Source organism: Aulostomus chinensis, chromosome 17, assembly GCF_037954235.1.
Source record: "Aulostomus chinensis isolate RoL2024-O1b breed Wild chromosome 17, RoL_Achi_v1.0, whole genome shotgun sequence".
NCBI classification, from domain to species: Eukaryota; Metazoa; Chordata; class Actinopteri; order Syngnathiformes; family Aulostomidae; genus Aulostomus; species Aulostomus chinensis.
In genome coordinates, this window is record NC_141336.1 from 14,809,087 (window position 1) to 14,827,305 (window position 18,219).

The following is an 18,219-nucleotide window of genomic DNA, read 5'->3' on the forward strand; positions in this document are numbered from 1 at the left end:
ACCGATTTAATCTGACACAATTAAAATGTGAGCACTGAAAGCGGTGCATTATTCATTTCTTTCGCACTCTGGTGTGTGAAACACCTCTTTTGACTGATCACAGGGTTTCCAAGAAGAACGTTCAACCTCAGGGGGTCGTGTATGACATAGGAGAGAAAATCGGAAAACATTTCAGCTAGATAAATCCACTGACCGTGATTGTGGGGGTAGAATGAGTCCTACATTTAGCTCACATATTGCGTATCAGTATACTGTAGTTTGACATGATTGTAATGCTGTTACTTTTATTGGTTTGGATTAATTTTATGCCTTGAACACAGGGTACTGACACATATTTCATTGGAAACTAAGTCAATAACACCATTCTGAATTGAATAAAAATACTCCTTAACAGAAAAAAAAATTTAACAAAATTTAAATTTGGGGCAAAATGTCAGCGATATCAGCACTCGCTTTTGCTAGTACAGCCTTACACTTCCCTCAGAGGCCTTGTGTCAGGTAATGAAAATCCATGACACGGTCACAACTGAGACCTGAAACACAACCTACGAGTCTAGCATCTGCACATGAGGTGTTTTGGATGTGGAAATGGTACACAGTGTTTTAGCCGAGGTCAGGGTTACATTATTCTAGGCATGCATATTTGTCCTATTGACACGAAGCAGCTTTCATTTCCCTGTTTGGCAGAAGTAAGAGGAAAGCAGAAGTCTTATCCTTACAAAATAAAACTCAAAGTAAGTAGGGAGTTAATATAGAAATATCTTGATGATAGCATATATTTGCATGCAAGCAGATAAATGGGTTAGAACGGGATGTCACCATCCCGTGACATTGCACCGCACACACACACACACACACACACACACACACACACACACACACACACACCCTACCTGGTGATGCACTTCCATGTGCTGTATCACCTTATTGTTCTAAGCTTGTTGGAGCCTCTTAAGCTATATTGACTTCAGGTACACTGTCCAAATTGAAGCGAGCAAATGACCAAGTCAGCACTATAATCTTTTTATCTTCCCTTCTTCCAGGTTGTCGGTCGTTCGTGGAAGGGGATACTTCTGAGGATGGACTACCAGTAAGTGAGACTAAAGCCGAAATCATCTTCTTCTGGAAGTACACGTGTATTTTGTGTGTTTACTGTTTGTTCTTGATGACTTTGAGCTGTATAATGTCTTTTGCTTGTGTCCCATTTGTGAGGACTTATCCATTTTTCTTACAAATACATTAAAAACATGTATTGTGCACTATAAAGTTATCCCTCAGCTCTTCTTGCATGCTAGAGACCAGGCAGGTCGTAGCTATAATCTGAGCTGCATGTTTGAGCCCTGATGTGTCCCAGGCTACGGCTGACACCTGTCTTTGTTTTCTGACTGTTGCTCCTAAAGATTTACAGGTGTTTAACCAGTGTCAGCCAGACTGTGAAGTAAAGCTGGTTGTTGGCCAGCTAAAGTGCTAAGGCAGGCTTAGTTGTCTCCATCAATCTATTACTTAATGCCTATATCAAAAATACAGCAGGTGAAAGTGCTCCATGATCTCACAGTTGTGTCTTCACGGTCAACAGGATTAGCCTTTCTGAGGTGCGTGTGAAGAATTCTGCGCACATATACATATATTTCTGTCCTGTTTCTGGCATGTGGCAGTCTTTTGACCCTGGGCCTGTGTGATTAAGAGTTAGGTATTCTTTGGCAGGTATACAGTTCAAGCCTACACACCCTTGTTCATTTGTTTTAGATATCAGGCCTGTTACATGAGCGTCAGTCACCTGTTGTACTTTTGATTACAAAGTAGGTGAAAAGACTCATTTATGAGCGGACAGGCAGTTCTACTCACACTGAATAGCAGGTATATGGCAACCTCTGCATGCAGTCATGAAATCTAATACACTGGTTTTGCAATGAGGTCTTCACTTGTGAAACATGTTACTGTTGGCACTGTGTAAGAGAAGTGTCGACTAAACTCCTTTACATGGCAATCTACTACAGTTGAGTTTCAATCCAAATGTATCTCAAATGGACCTTGTTAAAATACCTTCACATCAAGTTCATCTTCCACGTTGAAAAACCCAGAATCAGTGATATATGAAAAATGTTTGTTTAACTGCTTGATACCAGATGTCTCCTCCCCTGAAAAGTCAACTTGCGGCACTGGACTGGTTTCCATATCACAATTGCACAAGTTTTATACCAAACCAAATTAGTTGTGATGTCACAAATTTTGTTTTGCTGGGAGATCAAATAGGAACCTTTTCAATTTCATAATTTCCTTGGTGCATTCAGTAGTCAGGAACCAAAGACTTTATTTTCTGTTGTAAACCTGATGTACCTCCTAAGGCTTATTAGTTTTCAGCGATGCGTTTGCCACTGGCTTGTCATCACTCTTGACCTCCTCTAGTATCTGTCGCCCTGACTGAGCCGTGAAGTAGGGAGACACGTTCCTGTTCCTGTGGCGAAGTTCCTCTTTAAAGGATCAGCCTGAACATACAGGAAATCCAATGGCACTGCTGTTGCTAGGCAGCAGGGGGGGTTGGAGCGGGAGGGGGTTTGAAGGGGGTGTTCATAAGGTTCAGTGAGTGAGCCACCAAGGGTGTCACCATGGTGATTTGGCATCCGAATGTTGCGGTCGGAGACCTGGGCTACAGAGAAAGAGAAGTGAACCAGTAGCAAGTGCTGCAGCCAGAGAGCTAGCAAATAGCAACAGAGCACAAGTTCAACATTTGCTACCTTGTGTTAAGGTCCACCATGAAGTCACTGTACTGTTTGTGCTGATATGATAATAGAGTGTGGCCCCTTTGCACATATACAGGCTCACAGGGAATACATAAATATCACTGTTCAGGTCTTAAATGTGTGTAGAGGGCAGCACACCTGCACTGATTGGCTGTGACCTTGGTGTGAATACAAACGCCACTACTTCATCAACATGGAGCATTACAGTTCATTCTTGTATAAATTCAATTCAGGCATCGCTGGGAGATCTTGGAAGTCCGTGTAGTTACTGGAATTCATGTTAGCCTTGCTTTGTTAAAAGAATTAGAATTTTGGGCTTGTGTGTGCGTGTGTGTGTGTGTGCGTGCGTGTGCGCGTGCTCAAGATGGTCCCCTCCACCCACATCCTGTCCACTGAGGTTCAGCACCCACTTGTGTGCCCTTCACTCACAAGCAAACCACATTCTTCCTCTCCCTCAGACACACACAACACGTTCACTATATGCAACACATTTCACTCATGAATAAAACTCAGTTGCACAACACCCTACTAAGCTGTAATGACCGGCTGCCAAAAATTATGTGGTACCTCCATGTTTTTTGTCTTGTTTTTAAACTTCCAAATGCTACAAAAAAGAAAACACATCTGTATCTAATTTAACACTGGCAGGAAGTTCCCTCTTATCAGTTTAGTACACAAAGGTTAAGTTGGCTAGTTGACTTTTACAGCCTGACTCATAGACAAGAAAATATCAGACTGCTTTGGTGGGGCTAGATATGCTCCATAATGCACCTTTGAGCCAGGACAAGGAGTGCTGTAAAGGAATATTTCAATATTTGGGGAAATAGGCTCATTGTTATTCTACTTTTTATGCCAGGAGTTGGAAGAGAAGATTGATTCCCCTTGTGACTGCAATACCAAATATGAAAAAGCTACTGCCAGCAGCTATTTAGCAAAAGGGAAACAGATAGCCAGACCCTTTTTATTATTTAATCTTTATATCACAACTTGCTATATGCTGTGTCTTTGCTGGTCACGCTGACTTCCTGGAGGAGCTTTTGCTGGTTGCCTGGCAACCTCAACAGGACAATAAATATTATACTACAACATGTTTTTGGATGGTTGTTTTTGCAGATTTTGTAGATTTGTATACATTTGTACGACGCTTCTAGGTTGATTGACGATGTTAACACAAAGATACCTTAGCATCACATCTTTATGTCTCAATAGTGTGCAGGTTAACACAACATTCCAGATGTTTTGTTAGGCAAGGACAGACGCTTTCAAGAATTACGTTGAAGGTGATTGGATGAAACATCTCTCTGCTAGCATCTATCAGAGCCTAACCTCAACCGATCAGATCAACAAACTGACACAGAAGCTAAAGCACTGTCGGTAGAAGAAGGAAAGTGTTTTTTACTGTTGAAAAAAGCCCCATTTGTTGTTCTTTGAAAGAAGACATACTCCCCAGTTCTTACATAACTAATGCTATAGCACCATCAATGCTAACCTCTTCAGGGGTCACCACTGTTTTGTTTTTTTTGAATTGAAATCTAGACCTCATCCCTAGCTCCTCAAGGTCTCTGATTGGCTGAACCACTTTTGGTGAAGATATGTGCATAACTTGAAGTCTTGTTAGATGGATTTTTGGTTGCTGTCATGCTTTGCTACCTCACAAGGTTGTGGATGTGGGTGTGTTTAGGTGTGGGTGGGTGTGTGCAGGATCTGTCTGTACGCTGCGTGTCGGGCAACTTGTTATTACTGACCCAACATCTGTACTCTATATGACATAAACCCACAAGTATGTCATGCCTCTGTTACTGTTGATACTGTTCAAACATATTAATTATCAGATTTGACAGAATTGGATCATCAGGCCTTTTGACTCCAGATCACATGACTTTCTGTCTGACTGGCTTGAGCCTGGATGCAGAAGCTAATAGCAGTTAACACGTCTAAAACAATTGATATGGCCGTTGCCGGTAACCACCCATCTGCTGCAAACACATTTGGAAAGGATTAGTTGAAGTGCTATGCCTGTATTTGACCGTGTCTGTATTAGACTATTATAAGGTTTTGGTGTTGGTGAAAAAAGTCAGTAAACTGAAGAAGCCTCATGGATGCAAGGTGAAATGCCTTAATAGAAATTTGAATGTTTCCAGTTGCTATTGTTTAGTTCCTGGATATTCCATGAGCTGGACGACTGGGAATTTTCACCATTTTGTCACATATTCCCAAAATGTCTAAGTATTTTGAAGGGATGTGTGAGCAGCAACTGCAATGAGGAGAATTGCAAACTTGAACTCCTAGTGTGCTGAGCAGATTTTCAGTATGTGGGGCAGACCCTCGTCTTCCCTATCCTGAGCCCCTGTGCCTTTGAGGGCGGAAGTACATGGATCCCTGATGTTGGTGTGGGGCCAAGTTCCCCCTGGCTCCCACCCTCCACCCTCCACCCCCCCATCTCTTCCCTCTTCTCCTCGTTTCTCCTCTCTTCTCCTCTCCTCCCTCACTCAGCCACATCTCTAGGGTCAGATCAGCTCCAGATTGGCCCCCACGCATGCCTTTGAATGGCGGGGCTTAGGCAAGCGCTTTAAAAGGAATCCCAAGTCTGTTTCCCATTTTGACCCCCCTACCACCACCACCACCTCTCCACCCCTTGCTCCTTTCTGTCTTTCTCACATACACACACAGCTGTCATCTGGCTTTTTAAGTTCTGTGCTGCATTTCTCCAGCTGGAGCTGGTTTATGACATTCCCTCGGCAGACTCTTTGGCCTCTCGCTCTCTTTCTGTTTTACACATGAATACAACACAAACTCATTTTTTCCTGTTCTGTTATTTCTCTTCTCTCCGTTCACTGTCTCCTATTCCTCACATTCCCCTGCAGACACTGTGGATGTGTGTTACACCTCTTGGTATGTTTGGAGGCAGAAAAGACACACGCATACACACACACACACACACACACACACCATGTGTTAGCAGTCTGGGGGGGCAAGTGGAGGAGACTGTAGAGGGGGAAAAAAGAAGAGAGAGAGAGAGGGGGAAAAAAAGGAGTCAAAGGAAGCATCTCTTAGCAACCACAGGACAGTAATTACTGTAGCAGCAGCTGGGAGCAAACCAGATTTCCGCTGTGCGTTAAAGCACTGGCGTGGGCTACTTTACACACGGCACTGACTAACCAGAGCCAGCAGCCTCCTCCACACGCAATGCAGAGAGAGAGAGAGAGAGAGAGAGAGGGAGAGGGAGAGAGAGAGAGAGGGAGGGTGGGAGAAGGAGAGGAGAGGAGGACTAACCCTGCCTTGATGAGGTCGGTGTGTGTGTGTGGGGGGGGGGGGGGGAGAAGAGGGGACAGCAAGCCAGTTTGAACAAGGCTTGAATACAGTTGGATCAAGATTAAACTTTTTACGTGTGAAGGTGTAAACAACAACTTGATTTTACTCTGCATTTGCACCACAAGATGACAAAATTGACCCCCCAAAAAATCTTATATTTAATCGTGTTTTGAATGTAACCAATATGAGTTAATGAGGCTTTTTTGCACGAACAAGCTAGGATTTGTTCTGAGGCTTGTGTGCTGACATAATGTTTGATCCAAAATGTCATTACGAGGCTCTTGATGTAAGAATCCTCCCCCATCTCTCATCACCTCTGCATGCATGAATCATGAAATAGCCATCACTTTTGTTGCCATGAGCACCGATGTATTACACAATTTCTATCAGAGCAATCCTTTTATTTCTGTGTAGAAAAATATATTTGCTACATATAAAATGGCACAATGCTGTCTGTGGCTATTTATAGACTTTTCATCCTGACTGATGTCAACAGTGAGCTTCCCTTTTATAATTTAGAGATTGTCTGGCGTGAGGTGGTATGAATGTTCTCTTGCTTTTTTGTTGCCTTGCGGGGTTTTTCTCCACTTTAAAAAAAAATGTATTCGCATGTTTCTAGTGCTTCTTTTTTTAGGCCTATGTTAGTGGAGTTTGCATCAGTTCAAATGTTTGTGGGAACACATGCAAGGCTGAGGAGTTCTTAACAGAAGGGCCTGTAGTCATCACCACACAGCACAATCATTTGGCCCAGCGTAGGCGCAGAATGCCCCCTGGTGGTTACAAGTGGAACAGCCTACATACCCTGAGTCAAGGCAACCGCAGTCATAAAGAACGAAATTGATCCAGAGAGGAAGATGTAACAGGGGATGTTAGAATGACATCTGTTTTTTTGTTGTTGTTTTTTAGAGCTCAAAGTGCTATTCTTACCTCAGCTGTGTAAGTGTTCAACCACGTCTGTTGGTTTGTCAGAAGATTTGTGAAAAAAAAGAGCAGATCAGAGCTGGGACAGCTGGCAGAGGGGTGCATTTGATGCTGTTTGGAATAGTGAAGAATGGCAGTTTGTTTTACCTTGGCGTGCCCTTGTGGCTGCAGGGTTATGCAAAAACTACTTGAGTTTCACCTAAGCTGCTGGAGGGATAGAACACAGACCAAGGAAGAAAACATGTTAGATATCATGTGAATATCACGTCCTCTAATTTTTATGGGTTATTTCTCCATCACTAATTATGAGTTACTTGTCATTTCAGCTTGAGGACTTTCCATTGTCAACTTTCTTTGATGTGTATCTCACTGAGGTGTGTTGGGAGCAGTGCTCCTCCTTTAAACTGTGGCTCAAACATGCTTTATTGTCTTGTTTCCCCGCAGGTTTGTGATGACCCTCCCTCTATTTGTACCCCAATGAAAGAGCCCTTCTCCCCTCTGAACAACGTCGTCTCCAGCGAGCCATTCAGGGGCTGCTACGTACGTGCTCAGCCGTTCGATGAGTTCCCCTCAAGCAACCGACGCTACCTGCCTCCACAGGTTGGCTTCTCCATAACACACCAAACAAATTCAAATGTAGTCCTCAGTGCTTAAACAAAGACATCTAACTGGTACTCCATCTCCCCCCTCTTGAAGGTCTCTTTTAAATCAACTCGTCATGTCAGCTTTCATATGGACGATGAGGAAATTGTTCGCATCAACCCACGCAAGGACGTGCTCATCCGCGGCTATGAGGACTACCGCCACCCTGTTATGTGGAAACAGAAGGCTGACCGCGAGGACCTGGACTTCCCCACCTCCTTCCACAAACTGGACAGTAAGAAGTGCGAGTACCTCTTCCCTGATGGCCCCAGTGGGGACTCCCACTCTGGCCCAGGTATGGGCATTGGAACAGGTATGGGACTCAGTCTGGGCAAGGACACAGCCATCAAGACTCAGCCCTCCCCCCTGCCCAAGTCCAAGAAGGGCCGACGGCGACGAGAGGATGGTGAGCGCTCACGCTGCATCTATTGTCGGGAGATGTTCAATCACGAAGACAACTGGCGGGGGCAGTGCCAAGACGCCCCCGACCCCATCAAGCAGTGCATCTACAAAGTCAGCTGCATGCTGTGTGCCGAGAGCATGCTGTACCACTGCATGTCCGACTCCGAAGGCGACTTCTCAGACCCCTGCTCATGTGACACTTCTGACGAGCAGTTCTGCCTACGCTGGCTAGCCCTGGTGGCGCTGTCCTTCATCGCGCCCTGCATGTGCTGCTACCTGCCTCTGCGCGCCTGCCATCACTGTGGTGAGGCCTGCCGCTGCTGTGGAGGCAAGCACAAGGCCGCTGGGTGACCCGACGCCAGACACTGGGACACCCTCAAAGCTAGCTAACACAGGAAGTGAATAAAAGCGGAAATTAAAAGCCGACATCCTTTTTTCATTCCCCTCTCAGACGGGGTGATGTTGTTGATCCCCAGCTCTGAGGGCTTTTGGAGATTTCAGTTTGTGTTTGTCGCCGACAAGCAGCAGCGGAGGACAAACCATAATGCTTTGTGGGGGCTCTGAGCATCAAGCTAAGTTCAGGAGCTTAATCTGAGGAGGAGAGGAGACGTCAAGATTAATAGACTTGGAGATGTTACTAAACACACCTGTACACACACAAACACACATCCACACTCATGCATTGACAAAGCCAGGCCACAAATGTCAGAACTCTACAACAGTCATGTGTATCTTTATGAAGGAAAATCGTCTTTTGTACAGAGCAACAAATTAATGACAAAAAAGAAAACAAAACTATTCTGGGTTCAGAACATTTATGTGCTGTTGGAGTATGCTAAAAGGGATATGTTCTTGCTTTTTTTGTGGATTTGCAGTTGGGTAACAGTGGCCTTTCTTCATGGCTACAACATTTGCTGACAATGTAATTAGTAGACAGAGACAAGTGCACTAGAGATGGTATTTTCCGCAGAGTAAAGGTAACCCTCACAAATTGATGTGGCGCATTCGCCACCATATTTTGTCTAAGATTAACAGTTGTTTCTGTGATGGATATATGGCCAATTTATGTCTCGTTTTCCTTTCAATCGAATGTTATTCTCAGTTTTGAAGGTACAGGTCGGACATCATTTATAAGATTTAAAATGATTATCTTGCCTTGCGTAGGTGATTTAGACCATTTAATGCATTCCAAAATAAACTTTAACTAAAGGGATCGATTCCATAATTAGAAGGGAAAAATGGTAATGAATTTACCATGCTGATCCCCCTCCCCCAAGAAAATAGCTTTTTTTGTAATGAAAGTCATCATTCAAATTGAAACAACACATTGCAATTTCACTCACAAAATTTTCTGTTTTAGTCCAGTTATTTACTGCTGTAGTGAAATTAGTGGTTCTGTTTCTTCATTGTTATTTTCCTGCTCATTTTATGATTATTTAAAAAAAAAAATTTAAAAAAAAAACCCATCAAAGGCTGAAATTTTGCTCAACCAGCAAGTTTTGTTTTGGTGAGTAAGGGGTTAATACAGTGCTCCTTGGTTAAACGATAAGGCACTTAAATTAAGACTATTCTTCTTGAGAATCCCTCCCATTAGTCTGTAAATAAACGCTCGGTAAAGCACTACTCTCCAAGCTTTGGTTGCAGCACCCTCTCCAAGGTTCCATGTTTGTCACAGAATCATTTTTGTTCTTTTTGGTTTGGTTATGCCCCCCCCCCCCCCCCCCAAAAAAAAAAGAAAGAATCCTGTCCAAGTTGTTCCTCAACAGTCAGTCCAATCCTTCCATGTGTCCTCATTTAAAAAGCCCTGGATGAATGCGTGCATTGTTTTGCGAATGCTGAGTATCTTAGCCATGAAAAATATACAGATGCCGTGTGTGCGTGTGTGTGTGTGCGCGCGTGTGTGCGCGCGTGTGTGTGTGCGTGTGTGCGTGCGTGCGTGCGTGTGTGCGCATAGGCCTTCATATGCACTGGTGATTTGATGTAAGATAACGTCATCACTGACTTAGTAAGGCTTTGACATCGTAATGTTAACTGATCAGCATCCTGGTTCCCATAGCAACCTGGGATCTTTGTGTCCTGGCGCTGATGTAAACAGAAACAATCACAACCGTTAAAGGAATATTCACTTTCTTACTGAGACTTAGATGAGTAAGTAAGCATCACTTTCATGCATGAAGACTAGAAACTGGGGGAAAGCGCAAGCTAGCTAGCACCTTTTAATGTAATATTTATAGCACATTTGTTTACTCTGTACTCCAAATTAGAGGTGTAAGAATGATAATTTCCTGTGGTCCTGTACTTTTCATCAGTGGATTCATAAAGTGACGAGGAACAACCAGCAAAGACTCCAGGAAGTAAATCAGCTCATGCGTGTCTCTACGAAAGCACACGTTGTCATTTTTACACCTCAAATTCTTCTGTGGTGTAGTAAGTTATAGTTTTTTGAATTAGTTAAAACGCACTAGCTTATGAACTTTGGATAGGCCAATTGTGTTACGCTAGCTGTTAAACTAGCTGTCCATGGGTCCGGCTGTATGTACTGAAAAGTGACGTGACTTTTCTCCTCTGACACAAGAAAGTTGACAAGTATTTTCCTCGGAACACATTTTCCTCTCGAAGATTATGGCAGAAACTCCCTACGTTCTCGACTCCAAATGCCTCCGTACACCACCAGGATTAGAACAAACTCCTGACAGGAGTATTTTTAAGACTGCCTGCAATAACTGAAGTGTTCCCTAAGCAGTACATTTTTGTGTGTGAGTACGTTCTGACTGTAATAGTTCAAGATCCATGTGCTGTTGCTAATGTATGCATATCTATGACCTATGACAGGAGAACCATTGTCCACCCAAGCCCCGCCCCCCCCAACTGTCCAGCAGCACCAATGCTCCCTTTACTTTCTATGCAAACTTTGTAACCTCTCTGCAGACTGAGTCAGTGACAGGACGGGACAGGACGCGTTCAGGTTATCTCGGTAGACCCCCACCCGCTTTGGTACCAAACTCCAAACACCTGTAAATACGTAACACTGTATTTAAGTACCGCTAATAATCCCATCTTATTTTGTCTTTGAAATTTGAAAGATAGAGCTGTATTTATCGTTGCTGTCAGCATATACTGTAGCTCCAATTGACAGCATTATGTACATAGGTCACCTTTTAGTATTATTTCACATTGAAAAGTAGAGGGCGTTTGTGATGGAAGTGACTATGGAGCTTCTAATAGAGTTTCTCTCTAGTTCTGTGTGGTAGAAGGAAGGATAGTGCTAACACGGTACAGTAGTGGCAGTTCACTTTGTTTAAAAAAAACTGATATATATGTACATACATATATAATGTATGTATATGTGTATCTCCATGTATATATGTGTATATATATCTATATATGCATATCTCTCTCTCTCTATATATATACATATATGTAGAGTGAGAGAGAGATATGCATGTATATGCATAATTATACATACATGCATATAAGGCTGCTAGATACAATCACTAATTTTATTGTGCTGACAGAGAAAATTAGCTATGAACGACTGTTAAACCCTAATCCTCCAACAGCATATAACCACAGCGGTGAGTTTTTAAATGTTTCAGTACTCTGTGTGTGTGATGAGACCAAACCTTGTGTGTGTGTGTGTGTGTGTGTGTGTGTGTGTGTGTGTGTGTGTGTGTGTGTGTGTGTGTGTGTGTGTGTGTGTGTGTGTGTGGTTGGAGCACAAGTCTCGTGCATTCTTGTGCGCCCATGTCGTGTGAGTTTCTGGCGTGTGTTCGTGGGGTTGGTGTTTCACCAAATGTTTTGGTTCTGTTTTTTTGTTGTTTGTTTGTTTTATTCTTCCTCCCACCATAATTGGATTTCCCTGCATTATTGCAAGCTGAACCAAGGTTTGATGAACCTGATTAAAACTTGCTGGCTGAGAAGCAAAATGTAGGACGTGCATTTATACAATGTGTAGAGAATGCTGAAATAACACTTCTCATTCTGCATTAACCAGCACAGTGCAACTTCCTGTCATGTACTGTATTATATATGCAACATGTGTCTGTCTGCTTTAACACACACACACACACACACACACACACACACACCACACACACACACACATATATATATATATATATATATATGTATATATGTATATATATACGTATATGTATATATATATCTACATATATACATACATATATGTATACATACTTATACACATACATATATGTATATATATGTGTGTGTGTGTGTGTGTATATATATATGAATATATATACATATATATGAATATATATATACATATATATATGAATATATATACATATATATATGAATATATATATACATATATATATGAATATATATATATATATGAATATATATATATATATATATATATATATATATATATATATATATATATATATATATATGAATAAAAATTGACCTGCATTATATAAGACTTCAGTTTTAACCACTTTGCTGCTAGTCTTTTATCCTCTTTCAATCTTGGAAATTGTGCATAACTTTGGGAATGCATACAAATGTACATTCTTGACATTGTGTAGATTAAAAAAGACAAAAGCTATATAAACCTGTTTCTCTTCAGTGTATTGTTTTAAAAAGTTTACTTTTCACAGAGTGTTTTTGTTTCAATTCTCCAATGCTTTGGTGCACTGATAATACTCTATGTAAGCTTTTTTCATCTTACAGCGCTTGATGTAACATTTATGTGATTAGTTCTAAATAGTGGAAGACATTTGTGTTTTGAAACTTGCAGTATAAATGGTACTACTCTTAACTATTCTGTAAACACTGCCTGTTTTTCTTTTCTCTTTTTCTTACTTTCACTCTGTGCATATTTCTTTCCTCTGCATCTTTTTTTTTTCTTCTTTTTGTTTCTTAGTGCCATCAGCTCTCACATCCTGACGACCTCAAAAAAGTGCCTCACGTCCATCCTAGTCTCCATCTTATGATTTAACATCTCGTTCTGGTTCTATTGGTTTCTACACTTGTAGGTATTTTCTTCTCGTGGTTCGAGAATACCAAGTATATGATGTAAAATTTATAGTCCCAATAACTCATGTCATAGTTGTATTTTCTTTATACAGATGTAGCTTGTTACTTTTCATAAATATATAATGTAAATATGCATACATATGTTTGTAACTGTTTTTATGTTACATCATACACTTGTAATTTGACATATCAAATAACATTATCATAATAAAATGGTGAGTTTTAATCTTTAGCCGCGTGTTCTTTGTGTTTCTTTGTTTGGGGCTGCAGATGTTATGATATGACAGTGATTTTTAAAGATAAACCTCCTTCCTCATTTGTAAACGTAGTTCATATATCAGGAATGAATGTGAAGAAAAACGTGCTCAAGTTCTGCGTTTTATTCATATGGCATTAAATCTGTTAAACAAAAATAGAGTTGAGGGGATTTTAAAAGGCGGCACGGTGGTGCAGTGGTCAGCACTGCCGCCTCACACAAGAAGGTTCTGTGTTCAAGTCCTGCCTCAGACACAGGATCTTTCTGTGTGGAGTCTCCATGTTCTCCCTGTTCCTGTGTGGGTTCTCTCCGGTACTCCAGCTTCCTCCCACAGTCCAAAGACATCAAGAGGGGACGAGGCTGATTGATTCTCTAAATTGACCGTAGGTGTGACTGTGAGTGTGAGTCTGTCTGTCTGTATGTGTTGGCCCTGTGATGGACTGGCGACCCGTCCAGGGTGAACCCCGCCTCTCGCCCGTAGCTGCTGGGAGAGGCTCCAGCCCCCCTTAACAGGAATAAGTGGAAGACGATGGATGGATGGATGGGATTTTAAAAGAAATCAGGCCTCAACAATTCTGAAAATTGATCAGTATCCAAGCAGAATGAAAAACACAATTTTTGTTTCAGATGTGAGGATTTAAGTTTTTATTATGAACTGAATATCTTGGAGGTTATCGTATTGTTAAAGGCATTTTCTGCGATTATATTATAGAATGAGTAATTGGCGAAAAGAACATCATGGTTAATTGTAATTATACAAGGGGATACTGACAACTGAGTAATTTTGATGTAAAAAATGCATTCACTAAAGTTATGCAAGAATTCATGTTCTTGCCCTCAACCTTGTGTTGATTTAGCACGCAAGTCGCCAGTGGAAGGCTAGCAAGACAGTGGCTGCAATAAATGATGGAGTTGGTGGAGCCTATCCCAGCTGACATTGGGCAAGAGGCGGGGTACACCCTGGACGGGTCGCCCCCCCAAGAAGATTTTGACCTCTTGAATGAATCCATTAATTTATTCACACATTTACCAACATCTATCAATTAAAACGTTTAACATTTTTTCACGAATAAAACTGATGTGGTTAATTTTGATTCATTGGTAACAAGCATTATGATGAGACCATATGTCACAAAAGTAAAACAACATAAGAATGAACACTCAAGTCAGTCGTGATAGAGCCAAAATGTGTAGTAAGCAGATTTACCCAAATACTTTTTCAAGCTGAAGCAGAACTCCAGTTAATTATTATTTTTTTATCGACTACATGTGATTTTTTTTTTCATTTTATTGGCCGACATTTTAGTGGACGATGAATTGTTAGAGAAATCATTTTGATCAACAGTATTGTCATTTTTTTAATCAAAATATTCAGCAACTTTTGAATACTCTGCTATTTTCTATTTTCTCTGTTAACGGAACGAATGTTGCTAAGCGGAAGTCATGCTGCTCACCCGGCTCACATACGCAGCCGGAACGGCATACAAGCAAGGCATCTGTCATAATGAATGGATGCTTATTAAGAGGATAGTGCTGCTTTGGAACCGTCGTCATGTTACAATCATCGACACACAGAGATTTAAGGGTGGAGTGTGACATTTTAGACTCCTTGGAGCAACTCGGGTGAGCTAATACATTGTTAGCATGTTGTAGCTAGCTTTGCTTTCTCTCGCCTCCACCGTTTCATGCTCATGCTGGCTGGAACCTCTGCTTCCTACACGCAGCTATGATGGCCCCCTGAGGGAGGAGGAGGCGCTTCTCAAAGCCGCAAAGGGAGGCCCGTCTTCGCCGGAGTATCTGGACCTGTGGAGGTGGCTGGCGTGCCGGTTAAAACCGCTATGTGACCTGGAGGAGAACATCACCTCCGGTCCAGGTGAGCCACATTCATCTAAATTTCCATCAAGAATAAAGAAAGTGGTTATAGGAGCTTTTATTAAACCCGTGTGTCCCTCCAGAGGACCTGGACAGCCTTCAAGTGGACATGAGCGGTCTGCTGAAGGAGCTGCGGTGCCCTTATGACGTTTCAGGGATTGTCAAAGGAAACACAAAAGATCATCTCAGATTTCTCCGTATGTGATAAGTCGTGTCAGTCTACCTCTTGTGCTGCAAGACCAATGAAAACAACTTCCGAGTCAATTTCTCTTGTTTCTTTCTAGTGTTTCTAAGCTCTGAGCTTCAGGCGGCTCAGATCACCAGGAGTCGACAAGTTTCTGTTAGACAACAAGATGGGAGCTCAGAGTGTCAGGAGCTCCTGAAGATCTGTGAAACACTGAAGATATCAGAACTTGGACAGGATGCAGGGGACGTTTTCTCCCAAATACAAAACAAGGTGGGAGATTTAATGAGTACAGCTAGATGAGCCGGTTTCATCATGTGAAGACAACACAGTATAATTTTGATTGATTATTACCTCAGGCTTATTTCCTGTAACCACCAGGAGGCGATATCTTCCATCTCAATCCAGAAGGAATACTTTTAAGTGTAAAACATGTCATTTCCTTTCGCCAACAGGTGGCACTATGATAAATTTGTCCAAAAATTGACCTAATTCTTCCTCGGTTCACGCTAGACCTCTCGTTCAAGTCTGGTGAAGACTGACCTCATTGTTGTTGGGCTGAACCTGCTAGCAGTCAGACAAAAAGCACCGAACACATGAGATCTTTTATTACATCTCCTTAAAGCTCTTTTGCCCCCCCTAATGGCAGGACTTGATATTGTTCTAACTCATTACAGGTGGACAAAACACTTCAACACCTCCCAAATGGCTCCGTCGGAGACCCAGTTCTGAAGAAACCTCTCAGCGGTGAACAGTGGGTAAGTGAACGTATCAATAAACAGGTTTGGTTCTGAAGGTACCAAGATAAACTGTTTTCTGTTCACGTTTCCACAGGAGAAGCTACACAAAATCAACTCAGTTCTGTCGTCCGAGTACGAGTGTCGGCGCAGGATGTTGATCAAGCGTCTGGACGTCACGGTTCAGTCCTTCGGGTGGTCAGACAGAGCTAAGGTATGTTGTCGAACGCAGACGTGATACTGGAAGTGCTAACATTGACAGCTTTTTAAAAAAAATAGCTCTGCTCCCTCATCCTCGGTAGGTAAAGGTGGACAGCATGGCGAGGGCCTACCAGCCCAAGAGACACTCTCTGAGGCCTGAATCCACAGCGGGCATGTCCGAGCTGCTGGCCGCCAGAGAAGACATCTGCAACGTGGTGAAGACCAGCAGCGGCGCCTGTAGAGAGAAGACGGCCTGTGCGGTCAACAAGGTCAGCAGGAGAGATTTTACCCTCCTCCTCTTTGTTTTTATCTGTTGTCACATGTAACAGCAATTTGTCTCCCGCTCAGATCCAAATGGGTAGAGTTCCAGACAGAGGAGGACGTCCCTCAGAGATAGAAGCCCCGCCCCCTGAGATGCCACCCTGGCAGAAAAGACAAGATGGAGGAGGACGGGGTGGATGGGGAGGAGGAGGAGGAGGACGGGGTGGATGGGGAGGAGGAGGAGGCAGCGGCGGCGGCGGTGGTGGTGGGGGAGGTTGGCGAGGAGGTGGATGGAACCATGGTGGACATGGAGGAAAGAGAGGGCGCTACCAGTATTAATGTTTGTTTGTATTTTATGACATGAAGTAGGAAGTATTTCACATGAACTCAACACTGTTTTATAAGGAAAGAAAAACAAAACCCTTTTTTTAAGAATTAAACATTGTGTTCTTTTGTATTTTTAACTGTTTTCTAAGTAGCAGAACCATTTTTTGTCCCTTCACACGGTGAAAAAAAATTACATACAAATTACATAATTTACATGAGCGTCAGGCTGTGATGGTCAACCTCGATGGTGAATTGTTCTTCCATAAACAAAATAAATACATGTGATACAATAAATGTCAGGGCTGCACGGTGGTGCAGTGGTCAGCACTGTCGCCTCACAGCAAGAAGGTTCTGGATTGGAGCCCCAGCTCCAGCACAGGATCTTTCTGTGTGGAGTCTCCATGTTCTCCCTGTTCCTGCGTGGGTTCTCTCTGGTACTCCAGCTTCCTCCCACAGTCCAAAGACATCAAGAGGGGACGAGGCTGATTGATACTCTAAATTGACTGTAGGTGTGACTGTGTGACTGTGAGTGTGAATGGTTGTCTGTCTCTATGTGTTGGCCCTGTGATGGACTGGTGACCCGTCCAAGGTGAACACCGCCTCTCACCCGAAGGCAGCTGGGATAGGCTCCAGCCCCCCCGGTGACCCTTAACAGGATAAGTGGTAGAAAATGGATGGACAAGGAGTTCTCGCTAGATGCCAGGCTTTGATTTCTGCCTGTAAGACAAAATTTAGGGTTTGCAAAATATGGATGTGGAAGAACATTTCAAGAATTATTTTGAAAATTTTCACTCATGCTAAACTGAAAGCTTCGATTGTGCACCTGTGTGAAGATTTGTGTTCTCTGGCGACACCTATGGTGATAAGTGGTAACTGCTTACTGCTGCATCTTGTTTTGTTGTCATATTACTTTAAGACAGCAAATTGGTAGGTTTTTTTTTTTTTTTTTTTTTTTCTTTCCTCTCACTCTGCAATGTCACCACCACACGGAGCTCATTCATACAAATGTGAATCATCGTTTTACCTCCTTCAGCGAGAGCTTGTCAGGTACAACGTTAAAAGCTGCAAACCTGCCCTTTCAGGAAGTTGTAACTAAATCCACCAGTAAGAGACCCAGTGTGATGTCATACAGTTTATTTTCTTTTACCAGAGTTGTTTTCATGTAATCATAGATTCATTTAAGCAAACACTACATTTAAAAATTCCATCTAATGTGAAATGCAGAGTGGTGACCTGCTGTGACTGAATTTTTTTGAGGGGAAATTAAAAAATCTTCAAGATTGCCGATTTAAAAATGATTTATCGTGATAGTTCATCCGTTTTCTGCAATCATCCCCCCCCCCCCCCCCCCCCATC

The 18,219-nt window shown here is 42.5% G+C and overlaps 2 protein-coding genes across 2 annotated transcripts in view; both read left to right on the top strand.

Moving 5' to 3' along the window:
* Positions 1-11,688, top strand: part of spred1 (sprouty related EVH1 domain containing 1) — a 37,127-nt gene extending 25,439 nt beyond the window's left edge. The window contains exons 4-6 of the mRNA XM_086182991.1: positions 1,044-1,090; positions 7,419-7,574; positions 7,671-11,688. Of these exons, the coding sequence (XP_086039117.1) occupies positions 1,044-1,090; positions 7,419-7,574; positions 7,671-8,369 (902 nt within the window). The 3' untranslated portion in view covers positions 8,370-11,688. The remainder of the gene's footprint in view (positions 1-1,043; positions 1,091-7,418; positions 7,575-7,670) is intronic.
* A 3,024-nt stretch (positions 11,689-14,712) lies between these two features.
* On the top strand, positions 14,713-18,158 carry tslig3b (tRNA splicing ligase complex subunit 3B). The gene is made up of 8 exons (XM_086182482.1): positions 14,713-14,904; positions 15,006-15,154; positions 15,237-15,350; positions 15,438-15,610; positions 16,015-16,095; positions 16,172-16,288; positions 16,377-16,544; positions 16,624-18,158. The coding sequence occupies exons 1-8, from the start codon at positions 14,834-14,836 to the stop codon at positions 16,873-16,875; spliced, it is 1,125 nt and encodes a 374-aa protein (XP_086038608.1). The 5' UTR covers positions 14,713-14,833; the 3' UTR covers positions 16,876-18,158.
* The last annotated feature ends 61 nt before the right edge of the window (positions 18,159-18,219 follow it).

What these genes read in the sequence shown, in the direction of transcription:
- tslig3b (XM_086182482.1), top strand. Translation starts at nt 14,834, where the DNA reads ATGTTACAATCATCGACACACAGAGATTTAAGGGTGGAGTGTGACATT. An exon ending in CTCTCAGCGGTGAACAGTGG is followed by an intron (nt 16,096 to 16,171) that starts GTAAGTGAACGT and finishes ACGTTTCCACAG; the next exon opens with GAGAAGCTACACAAAATCAA. An exon ending in CGGCCTGTGCGGTCAACAAG is followed by an intron (nt 16,545 to 16,623) that starts GTCAGCAGGAGA and finishes TCTCCCGCTCAG; the next exon opens with ATCCAAATGGGTAGAGTTCC.